The sequence below is a fragment of the Salmo trutta genome, chromosome 14 (assembly GCF_901001165.1).
Source record: "Salmo trutta chromosome 14, fSalTru1.1, whole genome shotgun sequence".
Taxonomy (NCBI): Eukaryota; Metazoa; Chordata; class Actinopteri; order Salmoniformes; family Salmonidae; genus Salmo; species Salmo trutta.
Genome location: NC_042970.1, coordinates 13628370 through 13641814, shown reverse-complemented (window position 1 = coordinate 13641814; position 13445 = coordinate 13628370). Strand labels below are relative to the sequence as shown.

At 43.9% G+C, this 13445-nt stretch overlaps 1 protein-coding gene across 1 annotated transcript in view; it reads right to left on the bottom strand.

The window, feature by feature from the left end:
- The window catches only part of LOC115207435 (suppressor of tumorigenicity 7 protein-like), a 40441-nt gene that overhangs the window by 20463 nt on the left and 6533 nt on the right, over nucleotides 1–13445 (bottom strand). Inside the window, exons 12-14 of the mRNA XM_029774507.1 lie at nucleotides 10176–10326; nucleotides 9947–10039; nucleotides 9688–9827 (exon numbers count right to left, since the gene is read on the bottom strand). Of these exons, the coding sequence (XP_029630367.1) occupies nucleotides 9688–9827; nucleotides 9947–10039; nucleotides 10176–10326 (384 nt within the window). The remainder of the gene's footprint in view (nucleotides 1–9687; nucleotides 9828–9946; nucleotides 10040–10175; nucleotides 10327–13445) is intronic.

The following is a 13445-nucleotide window of genomic DNA, read 5'->3' as shown; positions in this document are numbered from 1 at the left end:
CTAAAGCAACACTGGAGTGGTTTAAGGGGAAACATTTAAATGTCTTGGAATGGCCTAGTCAAAGCCCAGACCTCAATCCAATTGAGAATCTGTGGTATGATTTAAAGATTGCTGTCCACCAGAGGAACCCATCCAACTTGAAGGAGCTGGAGCAGATTTGCCTTGAAGAATGGGCAAAAATCCCAGTGGCTAGATGTGATTCAAACCCCCCCAAAATCTATTTTTAATTCCAGGTTGTAAGGCAACAAAATAGGAAAAATGCCAAGGGTGGTGAATACTTTCGCAAGCCACTGTACGTCTGAATACTGAAAACATCATCCATCCTCCATAACATGGAGAGAGTTACAAAGCACACATCGAATTAGGCTAGTCTCTACTGACCAACTGCCACCAATGATCTACAGAATAGGTAGCCCAAATTTGACAGTATTTTATGTTTTTTAATAATAAAAGTTCTAAACTTGCTTTATGAGTAGTGTGTGACCCTAGTGTGGCAACACATACATTCTAAGTGATTTGAAATGGGTCTTTCTCCATTCTGATTGTTTTATACTGTTCAATTGAATTTCCTGCATTTCCATACATTTTTGCATTTACTGCACTTATTTGAGGTAATTTTCACACTGCCATGTAAGGCTGCATGATATGGGGAAAAAAACTAGGTCTTATTTTTAACCAAATATTGCAATTGCAATTTGACTTGCAGTTTAGGTCAAAACACCTGGGTGAACTGTAGGAATCATGGAAATAGAATAATCATTATAATTCTATAGTTAGAATATAATAGTGGGCACTTTGAATACAATGTTGTTTGACATGACAATTAATGAAAATGCCAGGCAGGAGTTATTGTGACAGGGTAGGAACCAAAGTGATGGTCAGTGTTTCCTAGGGGACCCTATAATCTTTGGCTGTATTAGCTAGCTACGTTTGCTGTGACTCAGTACATTTATTAGCTAGCTAGCCAGCTAACTAACGATTAGAATTAGCGGCTAACACGATTTAGCTTAGCTAAGAAAAGACAAACTAGATGTTTGCAGATGTAAGAAACAAAGTGTAATTATAGAACGCGTGTGGATTCATATTAAGCAAATGTCATCAAAATTGTTGCATGTGCTTCATTGACGATGCAGACTGAACGCAAGTGTCTGGTGGTCAAGCAACAACAAATGCGCTCCTTGAGTGATAGGGGACGGGGCTAAGTATGTGAGGAAAGCGGCATGGAGAGAAAGAGAGAGCTGAGGGGGATGACTCAAGTTTTTTTTAAATGTTTTTTATTTAACTAGGCAAGTCAGTTAAGTCCTTTTTTTTTTTTTTTTTTTACAATGACGGCCTACCCCGTCCAAACCCTCCCCTAACCCAGACGATGCTGGGCCAATTGTGCGCCGCCCTATGGGACTCCCAATCACGGCCTTTTGTGATTCAGCCTGGAATCGAACCAGGGTCTGTAGTGACACCTCTAGCACTGAGATGCAGTGCCTTAGGGCTCCCGAGTGGCGCAGCGGTCTAAGTTGTAGCAGTGTAAACAATAAAAATGTAACGTTACACACGGCATATCACATTTAACAAACCAAACATTCAAATACAGTTATAGAAGGTAAAGTAAAAACCCAAACCGGTCCGTGCATCAATACCGGTATATAGTAAAATACGGTATACCGCCCAGTCCTAGTTGAGGACAGCTATGGCTACCATGTAATGTGACTAGGAGTAGATTACAGCTGTCATGTAGTGGGAATAGGAGTGGATAAGAGGAAGCCAGGGGGCGGTTTTCCTCAGAGAATGGTGGGGCCTGGCCGTTCTTCCCTCCAGCCTCTGAGGCTTTCATGTAGTGCCTCTCTCTATCTGGCCCTAACACAAACCAGGCTCTCCGCCGCACTGCAAAAACCAGGCTCTCCGCCGTGACGTAAAAACCAGGCTCTCCACTATCTAGAGGTAGCCTTTCCCATAACAAAAGTCTGAGCATGAGACGGTCTCTGAGGGCTTGCTTTTACCCAGACTAATAGCCCTGCTGTGTAAAGTGAGAGCTAATAAACAGGGCCACTGTAAACAGAGGATTAGCCTAGTGTGAGAGAGGGCCTAGCCAAACAAGCTAAAAACAGAAACACAGAGCCACACGTGTCTTATGAATGCATAAGAAATGGGACTAAATCACATACATCAAAACATGGTGGTCTCATGTTTCATGAGCTGAAGTAAAATATAACAGACATTTTCAATACCCACAAAAAACGTATTTCTCTCCAATTTTGTGCACAAATTTGTTTACATACCTGTTAGTGAGAATTTCTCTTTTGCCAAGATAATCCATCCACCTGACAGGTGTGGTATATCAAGTGCACCTTGTGCTGGGGACAATGAAAGGCCACTAAAATGTGCAGTTTTGCCCCACAACACAATGCCACAGATGTCTCAAGTTGAGGGAGTGCGCAATTGGCATGTTGACTGGAATGGAATGTCCACCAGAGATGTTGCCAGAGAATTTTATGTTCTTCATTTCTCTACCACAAGCCGCCTCTCCAACGTCGTTTTAGAGAATTTGGCAGTATGTCCAACCGGCCTCACAACCGCAGACTACGTGTAACCACGCCAGCCCAGGACCTCCACATCCGGCTTCTTCACCTGCGGGATCGTCTGAGACCAGTTATCCGGACAGCTGATGAGGAGAATTTCTGCCTGTAATAAAGCCCTTTTGTGGGGCTAAAACTCATTCTGATTGGCTTGGCCTGGCTCCCCGTGGGTGGACTTTGCCCTCCCAGGCCCACCCATACCTGTGCCCCTGCCCAGTCATGTGAAATCCATAGATTAAGGCCTAATGAATTTAGTTAAATTGACTGATTTCCTTATATGAACTGTAACTCAGTAAAATCATTGAACTTGTTGCATGTTGCGTTTATATTTTTGTTCAATGTATTTCCAGCAACTAACCTAGTCATGACTGTTGTAAAGTTCTGCCTACGGCCTAGTATGAAATGCAGTCGTAATGGTGAGGCGGCATTGGCACGCACTAACTACGCTCTTAAGCTCTTGATGGTTGCTAGGCAGCGCCCACTACTACTATCCTCCTGCCAGTTCTAAACTTTGCGAGGCATGTCACTTCACCTGTCTCTTCACATAGTCCAACACATGCACTGTTTTCTTAACCACAACTGGATGGATCCATAAATAATTACTGGGGGAATAAATATCAATGGGTGATGTAAATATTGGAATGAAGTAGGCGAATGCAAGTGGAAGGCAAATTGTTGCGTACTGAATCTCCTAAAGTCATCCAAATGTTATAATTCATTTGAAGCAATAGCCTGCCCGTGTGTTCACTAGTTCAGCACCATTTCGTGCCGCTTTTAGACAAGCGTGGAGAGTCATCTTGATAAATCAATCAATGTCAGATTTGTATTTTTACTGAATCTCTGTTTGGATATAGGTTAGGCTACCATTAGGCTGTGGAAATGTCTAGTTGGCTCATTCATTAGCACTGATCAGAACATTTTGTCAGCATGTTATGTAGTTTAACAAGTGGATTGTTTTTCACTTCACTCACAGCCGCTTAGTAGCCTAGGCCTACACGAGACCAAAAGCCTGTACTTGTCTTAATCAATCAATCAATGGGATTTTTTTTCTCACCTATTCTCCATCTGTATATTTGGTTAATTCTCTGGCTGGCAAACAAGTGGAGGTGGTAGCTCATCTATTCGTTTACTCATCTATCACTGATCAGAAACATTTAGCATGCAATAATGTAGTCTTAATCAAGTGTAGGCCTATTGTTATGCTCGATCTCGTAAAGGCAACTCCAAAAGCCCGCAGAGGTTGTGGAATAGAAACAGGACTCAAATGCTTTTGAAAATATAGATTGCTATTATTTTCTATCGGTATCATGATGAAGATATTCTCAATGTAAGACCCTACGTCTGCTCCCTAACAAAGTGAATGCGAGGGTAAGAAACAGATGAAACGTGGATTTAAAAAAATTAAAAACATGGGCTTGTTTCAAAATATCCCTTCTTTATATGACAGCGGTTCCAAATGTTGCCGTGACACAAAAGTTGTGTGGGAAAAATATGATTTGTATTTCATTCTGTTATATTTCATTATATTCTTAACCTGTTCGGGCTAGGGGGCACTATTTTCACGTCCGGATGAAAAGCGTGCCCAAAGTAAACTGCCTGCTACTCAGGCCCAGAAGCTAGGATATGCATATAGAAAACACTCTAAAGTTTCTAAAACTGTTAAAATAATGTCTGTGAGTATAACATAACTTATTTGGCAGGCAAAACCCCAAGGACAAACCATCCAGGAAAAAAAAAATTGAGGTCACTGTGTTTTCAATTAATTTTCTATGGGAAACTATATTTATGAGGCACCTGGTTGCAGTTCCTATGGCTTCCAGTAGATGTCAACAGTCTTAAGAAATTGGTTGATGTTTTTCTTTAGAGAAATTAAGAAGTATGGCTGTTCTCTGTGAGTGTCAAGCCAAGTGGACTCTATTGTGTTAGCTCGCTCCACGTTGATTTTAATCGGCTATTGAACACAGTATATTCCGTCTTAAAATGTATCGATTATTTACGTTTTAGGATACCTGAGGAAGGATTAGGAAAGTTGTTTGAAATGTTTGGACCAAGTTTACAGGTAACTTATTAGATAATTTGTAGTCATGTTGGGCGAGTTGGAACCGGTGTATTTCTGAATCAAATGCGCCAAATAAATTGACATTTTGGGGATATAACAAAGGAATTTATTGAACAAAAGGACTATTTGTGATGTTTCTGGGACATTTTGGAGTGCCAACAGAAGATCATCTTCAAAGGTAAAGCATGAATTATATCACTATTTCTGACTTTCGTGTCACACCTCCCTGGTTGAAAAATGTTTGTCATGCATTTGTATGATGGGGCGCTGTCTTCAGATAATCGCATGGTTTGCTTTCGCCGTAAAGCCTTTTTGAAATCTGACACGGTGGCTGGATTAACAAGAAGTTAAGCTTTATTTTGATGTATTGCACTAGCGGAACATCTAGCCGTAACAGGTTTTAAGACCTGCCTAAAACACATTAATAAATGGATTTCTTTGTAATGGTGTATATTCAATGGATTTATTCAAATATATGTCCACCCACATTGGCACACTCCTAAACGTGCCGGCACAAACAAGGTACATATAAAAGGCTTGTCCCGGAAAGAATGTGGTCAAAATGGGACTGTATGAATTTGGCTCTAAAAAAACATTGCCAGATTTTTTTTATTTTGGCAACATACCGTTAAGTCTGTCTGTCAAGGTTATACAGTATATGTTGCATTGTGCTATCAGCTGCTTACACACTCTTTCGGCCACCATGTATGGCCATAACGTCAAGGAAAAGGGGGCAATTGGACTGCAGTTTTCTTTGCTTTTGATGTTTAACTGGCATTGTGCCCTAAGAAATTGAGCCTGGGCTGGCCTGGGAACAGCCAGAATGACTGAGTGGAGGTGTTAGCCTGTTGTCGTAGTGACAGGCACTATCATCCTGAAGCTGACCCTCCTGACAGGGTGCGGCTCTGTGGAAAACTGGCATCATCAAAGCAAGCTACATCCTCAGGTCTGATATACTATCCAAGTACAGTGCTGCTGAACTGAGGTGTCGTTCGCCTGTTCTGAACCAACTTTTCTGTCTTTCCCACGAGACTTGGAACTGGCAATGCAAGACTAGCCTGTTAGACTATTACTATCCTAGATCTAAACTAGTACCCAGAGTGGCCCTCCTAGCTGTTGATCCTTGGATGGTCTTCAAGTCCTGCTATCCAATAAAGTGAACTACTAACTCCCTGGCTGGGACAGAGCTAAGTTGGAGATGCTGCCATGCAGTACAGTAAAGGAATCTAATTAGACAATTGATTAGGCTATATTTAATTCTCACACCTTTGAGACAAAACAGCCCCATGAAATAAGATCATTAATCATGTTGTTGTAGTAGTGGGGACAGTAACAGTACTCTCTAAAAAAATTACTTTAAGGAATATGTTTTGATATCTTTATTTTAAAATGTTTATGTTCAGTTCACATAATATAATTTAAACGTATGCATTAAGGTGTGTAATAGAATATACTTGTCAAAAATGTGTGTAGATGTTAATAAATGCATTTTTATTTCTTCCAATATCTTTTTTTACAATGGAGGAGTACCAAAATGGCTGCTCGATGGCTTCAGAACAGCACCCCTTGTAAGTGATCTATGGTATATACACATTATTGCATATGTCTTAATAATTTAATTGTTCCCATTAAAACGCTAACTTCTAATGTAAACAGATCCATTCCGGTATCAAACAATATTAATGGTATTTTCTATACTAGGATACGTCAATGCCAGAACTCATAAGACCTGCAACTCCTTAGAAAGTTGATCACAGAATAGGTAGAGGTGTTGCATGCTTCCCAACCGAAACACTTTGGTAGAGTTCGTGCATATATTATGACGCCATTTTGTGATGTTTTTGTTCGTTTTGCATTTTGCTGAGTTTTTTTCTCTCGGCTGTTTGGTAACACAACCTTTTTGAGGGAGGCAAGCCGAAGTTAAGAGCCAAAGTCCACGCCCCTTCATCAGTTATTGGTCAACAGTAGGGATTCTTCAAAAAGTCTTGTCATTCAACGTGAGACGACTCATTTTCATGCAAGTTTATTAATTGAAAAATACTGCAGCTCACTGGTCGCACTAAACATCTAACTAAGATGTAAAATTGCACGACTAAGATTTCTTGAGTTATCTTAGCCTCTCTAGGGTATGTGGGACGAAATCGTCCCACCTACTCAACAGCCAGTGGAATCCCGTGGCGCGTTATTCAAATACCTTAGAAATGCTATTACTTCAATTTCTCAAACATATTACTATTTTACACCATTTTAAAGACAAGACTCTTGTTAATCTAACCACACTGTCCGATTTCAAAAAGGCTTTACAACGAAAGCAAAACATTAGATTATGTCAGCAGAGTACCCAGCCAGAAATAATCAGACACCCATTTTTCAAGCTAGCATATAATGTCACATAAACCCAAACCACAGCTAAATGCAGCACTAACCTTTGATGATCTTCATCAGATGAAACTCCTAGGGCATTATGTTATACAATACATGCATGTTTTGTTCAATCAAGTTCATATTTATATCAAAAACCAGCTTTTTACATTAGCATGTGACGTTCAGAACTAGCATACCCACCGCAAACTTCCGGTGAATTTACTAAATAACTCACTATAAACGTTCACAAAAAACATAACAATTATTTAAAGAATTATAGATACAGAACTCCTTCATGCAATCGCTATGCCCGATTTTAAAATAGCTTTTCGGCAAAAGCACATTTTGCAATATTCTGAGTAGATAGCCCAGCCATCATGGCTAGCTATTTTGAACCCCACCAAGTTTGGCCCTCACCAAACTCCGATTTACTATTAGAAATATTTGATTACCTTTGCTGTTCTTCGTCAGAATGCACTCCCAGGACTCCTACTTCAATAACAAATGTTGGTTTGGTTCAAAATAATCCATAGTTATGTTCAAATATCCTCAGTTTTGTTCGTGCGTTCAAGACACTATCCGAAGGGTGACGAAGGGTGACGCGCCCGACGCGTTTCATGACAAAAAAAAATCTAAATATTCCATTACCGTACTTCGAAGCATGTCAACCGCTGTTTAAAATCAATTTTTATGCGATTTTTCTCATAAAAAAGCGATAATATTCCGACCGGGAAACCCTGTTTTCGTTCAAAGACAGAGAAAATAAAAACATGGTGTCGCCTCGTGCACGCGCCTCAGTCTCATTGTTCTCTGATCGACCACTATCTAAATGCGCTACTGTTTTTCAGCCAGGGGCTCCAAAGGCATCATTCAGCGTTTTGCCGCCTTCTGAGAGCCTATGGGAGCCGTAGGAAGTGTCACGTTACAGCAGAGATCCTCAGTTTTCAATAAAGAGAGTGTAGAAGCCCAAGAAATGGTCAGAGAGGGCACTTCCTGTAAGGAATGTTCTCAGGTTTTTCCCTGCCATATGAGTTCTGTTATACTCACAGACACCATTCAAACAGTTTTAGAAACTTTAGGGTGTTTTCTATCCAAAGCCAATAATTATATGCATATTCTAGTTTCTGGGCAGTAGTAATAAACAGATTAAATCGGTACGTTTTTTATCCGGACGTGCAAATACTGCCCCCTATCCCCAACAGGTTAGATGAATTCTGAATATTTTGAGGAAGTGTATACTGGCTATGGCGCCTCAAACTAGACAAACAGTAGTAATGCAGATTTTTCTCATTTTTCAAGCAAAGGTCTTTTTACGGAGTATGTGAGCACACTCGTTGGGTTCGGCTAGCCGAGTTCAGTTAGGTGCCAGACTAACTGAAGCATGCTGATGCCTTTAGCCTGTTGTCATAGTGACAGGCACTATCATCCTGAAGCTGAACCTCCACATTCCCTGGAGACCCTCCTGACAGGGTGTGGCTCTGTGGAATACTGGCATCATCAAAGCAAGCTACATTCTCAGGTCTGATATATTATCCAAGTACAGTGCTGCTGAACTGAGGTGTCGTTCGCCTGTTCTGAACCAACGTTTCCGTCTTTCCCATGAGACTTGGAACTGGCAATGCAAGACTAGCCTGTTAGACTATTACTATCCTAGATCTAAACTAGTACCCAGAGTGGCCCTCCTAGCTGTTGATCCTTGGATGGTCTTCAAGTCCTGTTATCCAATACAGTGACCTGAACTACCTGGCTGGGACAGAGCTTAGTTGGAGATGCTGCTTCTGTGCTGTGACATTCATGGAATTTTGGAGGACAGTTATTTGTCAGTCAAATGACCGCAGGTCACCGTTATAATTGTCCGTTTTTTTATTTAAGACGCACATTCTTCCCCCCACCTCCGCTCGACTGCAGGGAGGGGGACGTTGCCTAGGAAACCAAAGACTTGATTGCTACAACACCTTGCTTGCTTCAACAAGGAGCAACACCTTTTCATCACGTTGTAAAGAGTCCATGTTACCGCGGAAATGGACTCAACAGCACAAATGTCCGGCCGTCCCGTCGTCAGTCAGATGCTCGTTCCAGTTCATTTTTTTCATACCGGTTATGACGGATATTTTATTTTCATTATAGTCTTCATCCATAACTGTCGGATACACAATTATACGGTCATTGTGCCATCCCTATTCTGCGCCAAGTCATGCAGTACTCTTGAAATCTACAAAAGGATATGGTTAGGCTACATTTCATTCTCAAACCTTGGAGACAAAACAGACTCATGAAATAAGATATTAAATCATACAAGATTTTGGCTAGATTGCTTAACTGCGGTGCACAACAAGTTGATGGAGAGCAGCAGTTGAGGTGTAGGGAGTGAATGTGCAGTGAAACACACCGGCGCCTCGACCACCAGACCCAGGCATCCCATGAGCCTCGTTGTTGACAGAGACGAGAGGCAGCGACTACACCAGAGGTCAACCGGGTCAGAGTACATAATAACATGCATACAACCAACGGTGTATAAACCCTGGATTGCTGATGCTATGTGTATTTGGCAATGAGAGGCACGGAAGCCATGCATACAACATGTCTTAATAATTGAATTGTTCCCATTAAAACTCTAACTTCTAATTTAAAACAGATCGAGTCCAATATCAAACAATTATTCTAGGATCAGTGGAAGAGAAGTGCAGGACTTACTGCTTTGACAAAGACGCCCATGAGCTCAGGGAACTGGTGTGTGAGCATGGCCAGCATGGCAGTGAAGGAGCAAAGGCCCGCTGTGAAGAGGATGAAGAAGGGAAGCTCTTTCTTCGGGTACACAGACACCTCATGGAAGGCTGCAGAAGAGAAGGAGAGTGAGAGAGGTGGGGTGGGGGTAGAGGCACATATCATGAGTGGACAGCAGAATTGACCATTGCATTGAGTATCCTGTATAGTAGTGACTTGTCCTACTTACTCGGCAGCAGTTCCCGATCTGCTGTTTCTGTGCACCCAGGGTAGGGGTAAAACAGGTGACCCTTCTCTAGAGGGTAGGGAATTATCCGAAAAGCTGCAGGAGAGAAATACAGAAAAAAAACACATCAATGACTTTTAATGCGAGTGCATAATCCTTTAAATAAATCAAAAAAATAATCAATTAACCCACTAATTCATCAATCAATCAATGTCCTACACCTAGTACGTACTGCCTTCCCAGGTGCAGTGCAGCAGGTTTAAGGCTCCCTCGGCCCTCTTCCAATGCTGCAGGTGAAAAAAGGCGTAGGCCACCGCCTCGCTGTCCCCCCTCTTCAGGATGTGTTCTGGAGGCAGGATCAGACTCTTCATCTCTAATAAATACTAGACAGAGGGAGACAGGATCAGACTCTTCATCTCTAATAAATACTAGACAGAGGGAGACAGGATCAGGCTCTTCATCTCTAATAAATACTAGACAGAGGGAGACAGGATCAGGCTCTTCATCTCTAATAAAAACTAGACAGAGAGGGAGACAGGAAAGTAACACCAGATAGATAACATTATAGTCAAAGGCATTTACATCATAGTTATTTAACAGACACTGTGTGTGTGTGTGTGTGTGTCTGTGTGTGTGTGTGTGTGTGTGTGTGTATGGCGGCGTGGCTGTGGCGTTAATCCCCTCTGAACTGGTCCCCTGGGCTGTGGAGGCCGCTGGGGCCATTGGCGTTGGGCCTGCTGGATTCCCAGGCCGCCTGCCTCACAGGACTATGAGTCTCAGTCTGACACTTTGGGAAGGTTACCATAAAGCTAATCCTGTCTAATCCCCCCCATGGTTCCAGGCTCAGCCAACCAGCCAGCCCAGTGCAGAGCAGCCCAGAGCAGAGGGGCGCACCCAGGGGCAGGAAAGGGAGACAAGCCCCAACCCTCTGCTCTGCTCTTCTCTCAGGGACAGTTAGGTGGTGGTAGCTAGCTGGCTACAGTGTGAATGTGGTGGTGATGGGTATGCTTGGAAAAGTGTTCAAACGTGTTCTGCACACACTGCTGTGTTTTGACTGCCAAGTCGTGCGACTTTCAGTTCCTCTCCAAAGTTGACTTTAACGTGGGTCAGCACTTACTGCAAAAGGGTGCTGTTCATTCTCTATACTGTTACGAGCAGCACCTTTACCCAGGTATCCCAGTGTTTAATTAGAGGGTAGAGGTGATGTTTACCAAAGCATTTGACTGGCAGCTGTCCTGCCTGGCATAAGGGCGGGTAACACCCCCCCAGCCCATCCCCAGTCACCAGCCCATCCCCAGTCACCAGCCCATCCTCAGTCACCAGCCCATCCCCAGTCACCAGCCCATCCCCAGTCACCAGCCCATCCCCAGTCACCAGCCCATCCCCAGTCACCAGCCCATCCCCAGTCACCAGCCCATCCCCAGTCACCAGCCCATCCCCAGTCACCAGCCCATCCCCAGTCGCCTCTTTGATGAAGAGATTGAGTTTCATTGACACTCCCCTTTTATCTTGGAACACTGATGAACTGGAGTTTAACTCATAAGCCTCCCTCAGATTTTAATCTTCAACATTTAGCACAATGGAACACTTCGACAATAATGACATCATCTAGCCATCGTCTCATTGGCTCACGGTGCTGGTGAGGATACAGATTACCTCTGTGGCGCTCTACCATGTTAGGTCACCCTCAGGAATCTGTGGACGGTACTGGACAGATGCCGAGCAGGAGAATGATATTGACCATAGACACTAATCTTAGGTCAGTTTTGAATGGTTCCATCCGATGATTAGGGTCTGGTGAAGGGAAGCTGATCCTAGATCTGTGCTAAGGCTTCTTCCTGCTAGAGTCAGTCTATAACTACTACTCTCGGTCTCAGGTGTTGCGTCACACCTGCTACTACCTATGTGAAGCCTCCATCCCCCTGAATCCTGAACAAGGCTGAGGAGGCCATCGCCACAACACAGACTACCAGGCACAAAGCTGCACACTCCAAAGGCGTGAGGAATTGTTACCATAGGAGTGTGCTAAATTTAAAACACATTCAGGTGTCTTTAACACATGACCAGCAGGCTGCCCTCGGTCCGGTTGCTCAACCTTTCTACCGTACCTTGGGGTAGAAAGCGCATGAGAGAGAGGGAAAAAGAAAGGGGGAGAGAGACTGATTGGGACAGACAGGCTAAAGAGTAGAGAGGTGGAGCAAGCGTGGCGGTTGAGCACTGAAACAGCTGGGTGTGTGGAGCATTTAGTGTCGTCTGCTCATGTGATGTAGCGTGATGTCCATATATAATCCCTTCAGGCCTGCTGCGATTCTGGCCCTAACACTCCCCACGCCTGAACCAGAATACCCAGAAATCCTGCCTTCATTAAACTGCCCTTCCCTGGCTGGGTAGCTGGCTGGCTAGCTGGGGGGCTGGCTGGCTAGCTGGGGGGCTGGCTAGCTTGCTGGAGTGTGGGGGGGGGGGGGGGTTTATCTGGCTGCTGAGGGGTCACGTTGCCAAGGTCAAGAAACAAATTGGGGGGGATGGGGAGGGGGGGTCTTACTCGTTGATTGAAGCGGAGAATGTGGGGAAGCTGCTGGGAATGGAAGCCCACCCACAACAGAGCCAGAGCAGCTTGCTCCAGTCCAGTGAACCACTGGTATCTGTATGTGAACACTGGCTGCTGGGCAGAAAACAGCCCACGCCAGGCATGCCTCAGGCTCTACGGCTACAGATGCACTCACTGACCATTTAGACAGACATAGACAGCGCTCCCCTGTGAAAGAGATACAGAAGATCTCAATGGGACTCAACTTGATAAATAAAGAAAGACAGGTCTGACACAAATAAATGGAAATAATCCCACTAACTGCAAAATTTCAGTCAACAACAGCCAAAAGCTTTCACTATAAGAACATTAGTGGAGTCAATGAGGTGAGTTGACACGGTGAGGCCACAGAACGTGCTTCACTCCCGAGAACACTCCAACCGACAACTCTTTACAGGTTGTCACATCAACAGCGCTGCATGTCAGCGGCCATTTTGACAGCACAGCTGAGTTCCTCCTCCTCGGGGTGTCTCGGACTCAGAGTTCAGCCGGTCTGTCTGCCGGTCTATTATGAGACGTGAAGCCCATGTGAAAGACTGAAGGAGAGGCTCTGCTTCAATGGGACAGAGGTTGACAGATAGAAGAGATTAGTCTCTCCTAGCTCAACGGTCTAGGGTATCACCAGTTGAAAGCAGAGGTACTGTAGATGTGAACTATCTCTGGGATCACTACTTTATAGTCTGACCCGCCCTGAGTGTATGTCAACGCCGTGGGGGGGGGGGGGGGGGGGGGGGGGGCGGCTGACACTCAGGATGAGGGCCCTGTCATCAAAGCCTGGATCAAAGAGCTGAGTTTCCCCCTCTCTGCCTGTGACTACCACACATTGCAGCTCACACACACACACACACACACACACACACACACACACACGCGGAGCGCACAGGATGCAACACACACAGACTACATTTTGCTGTA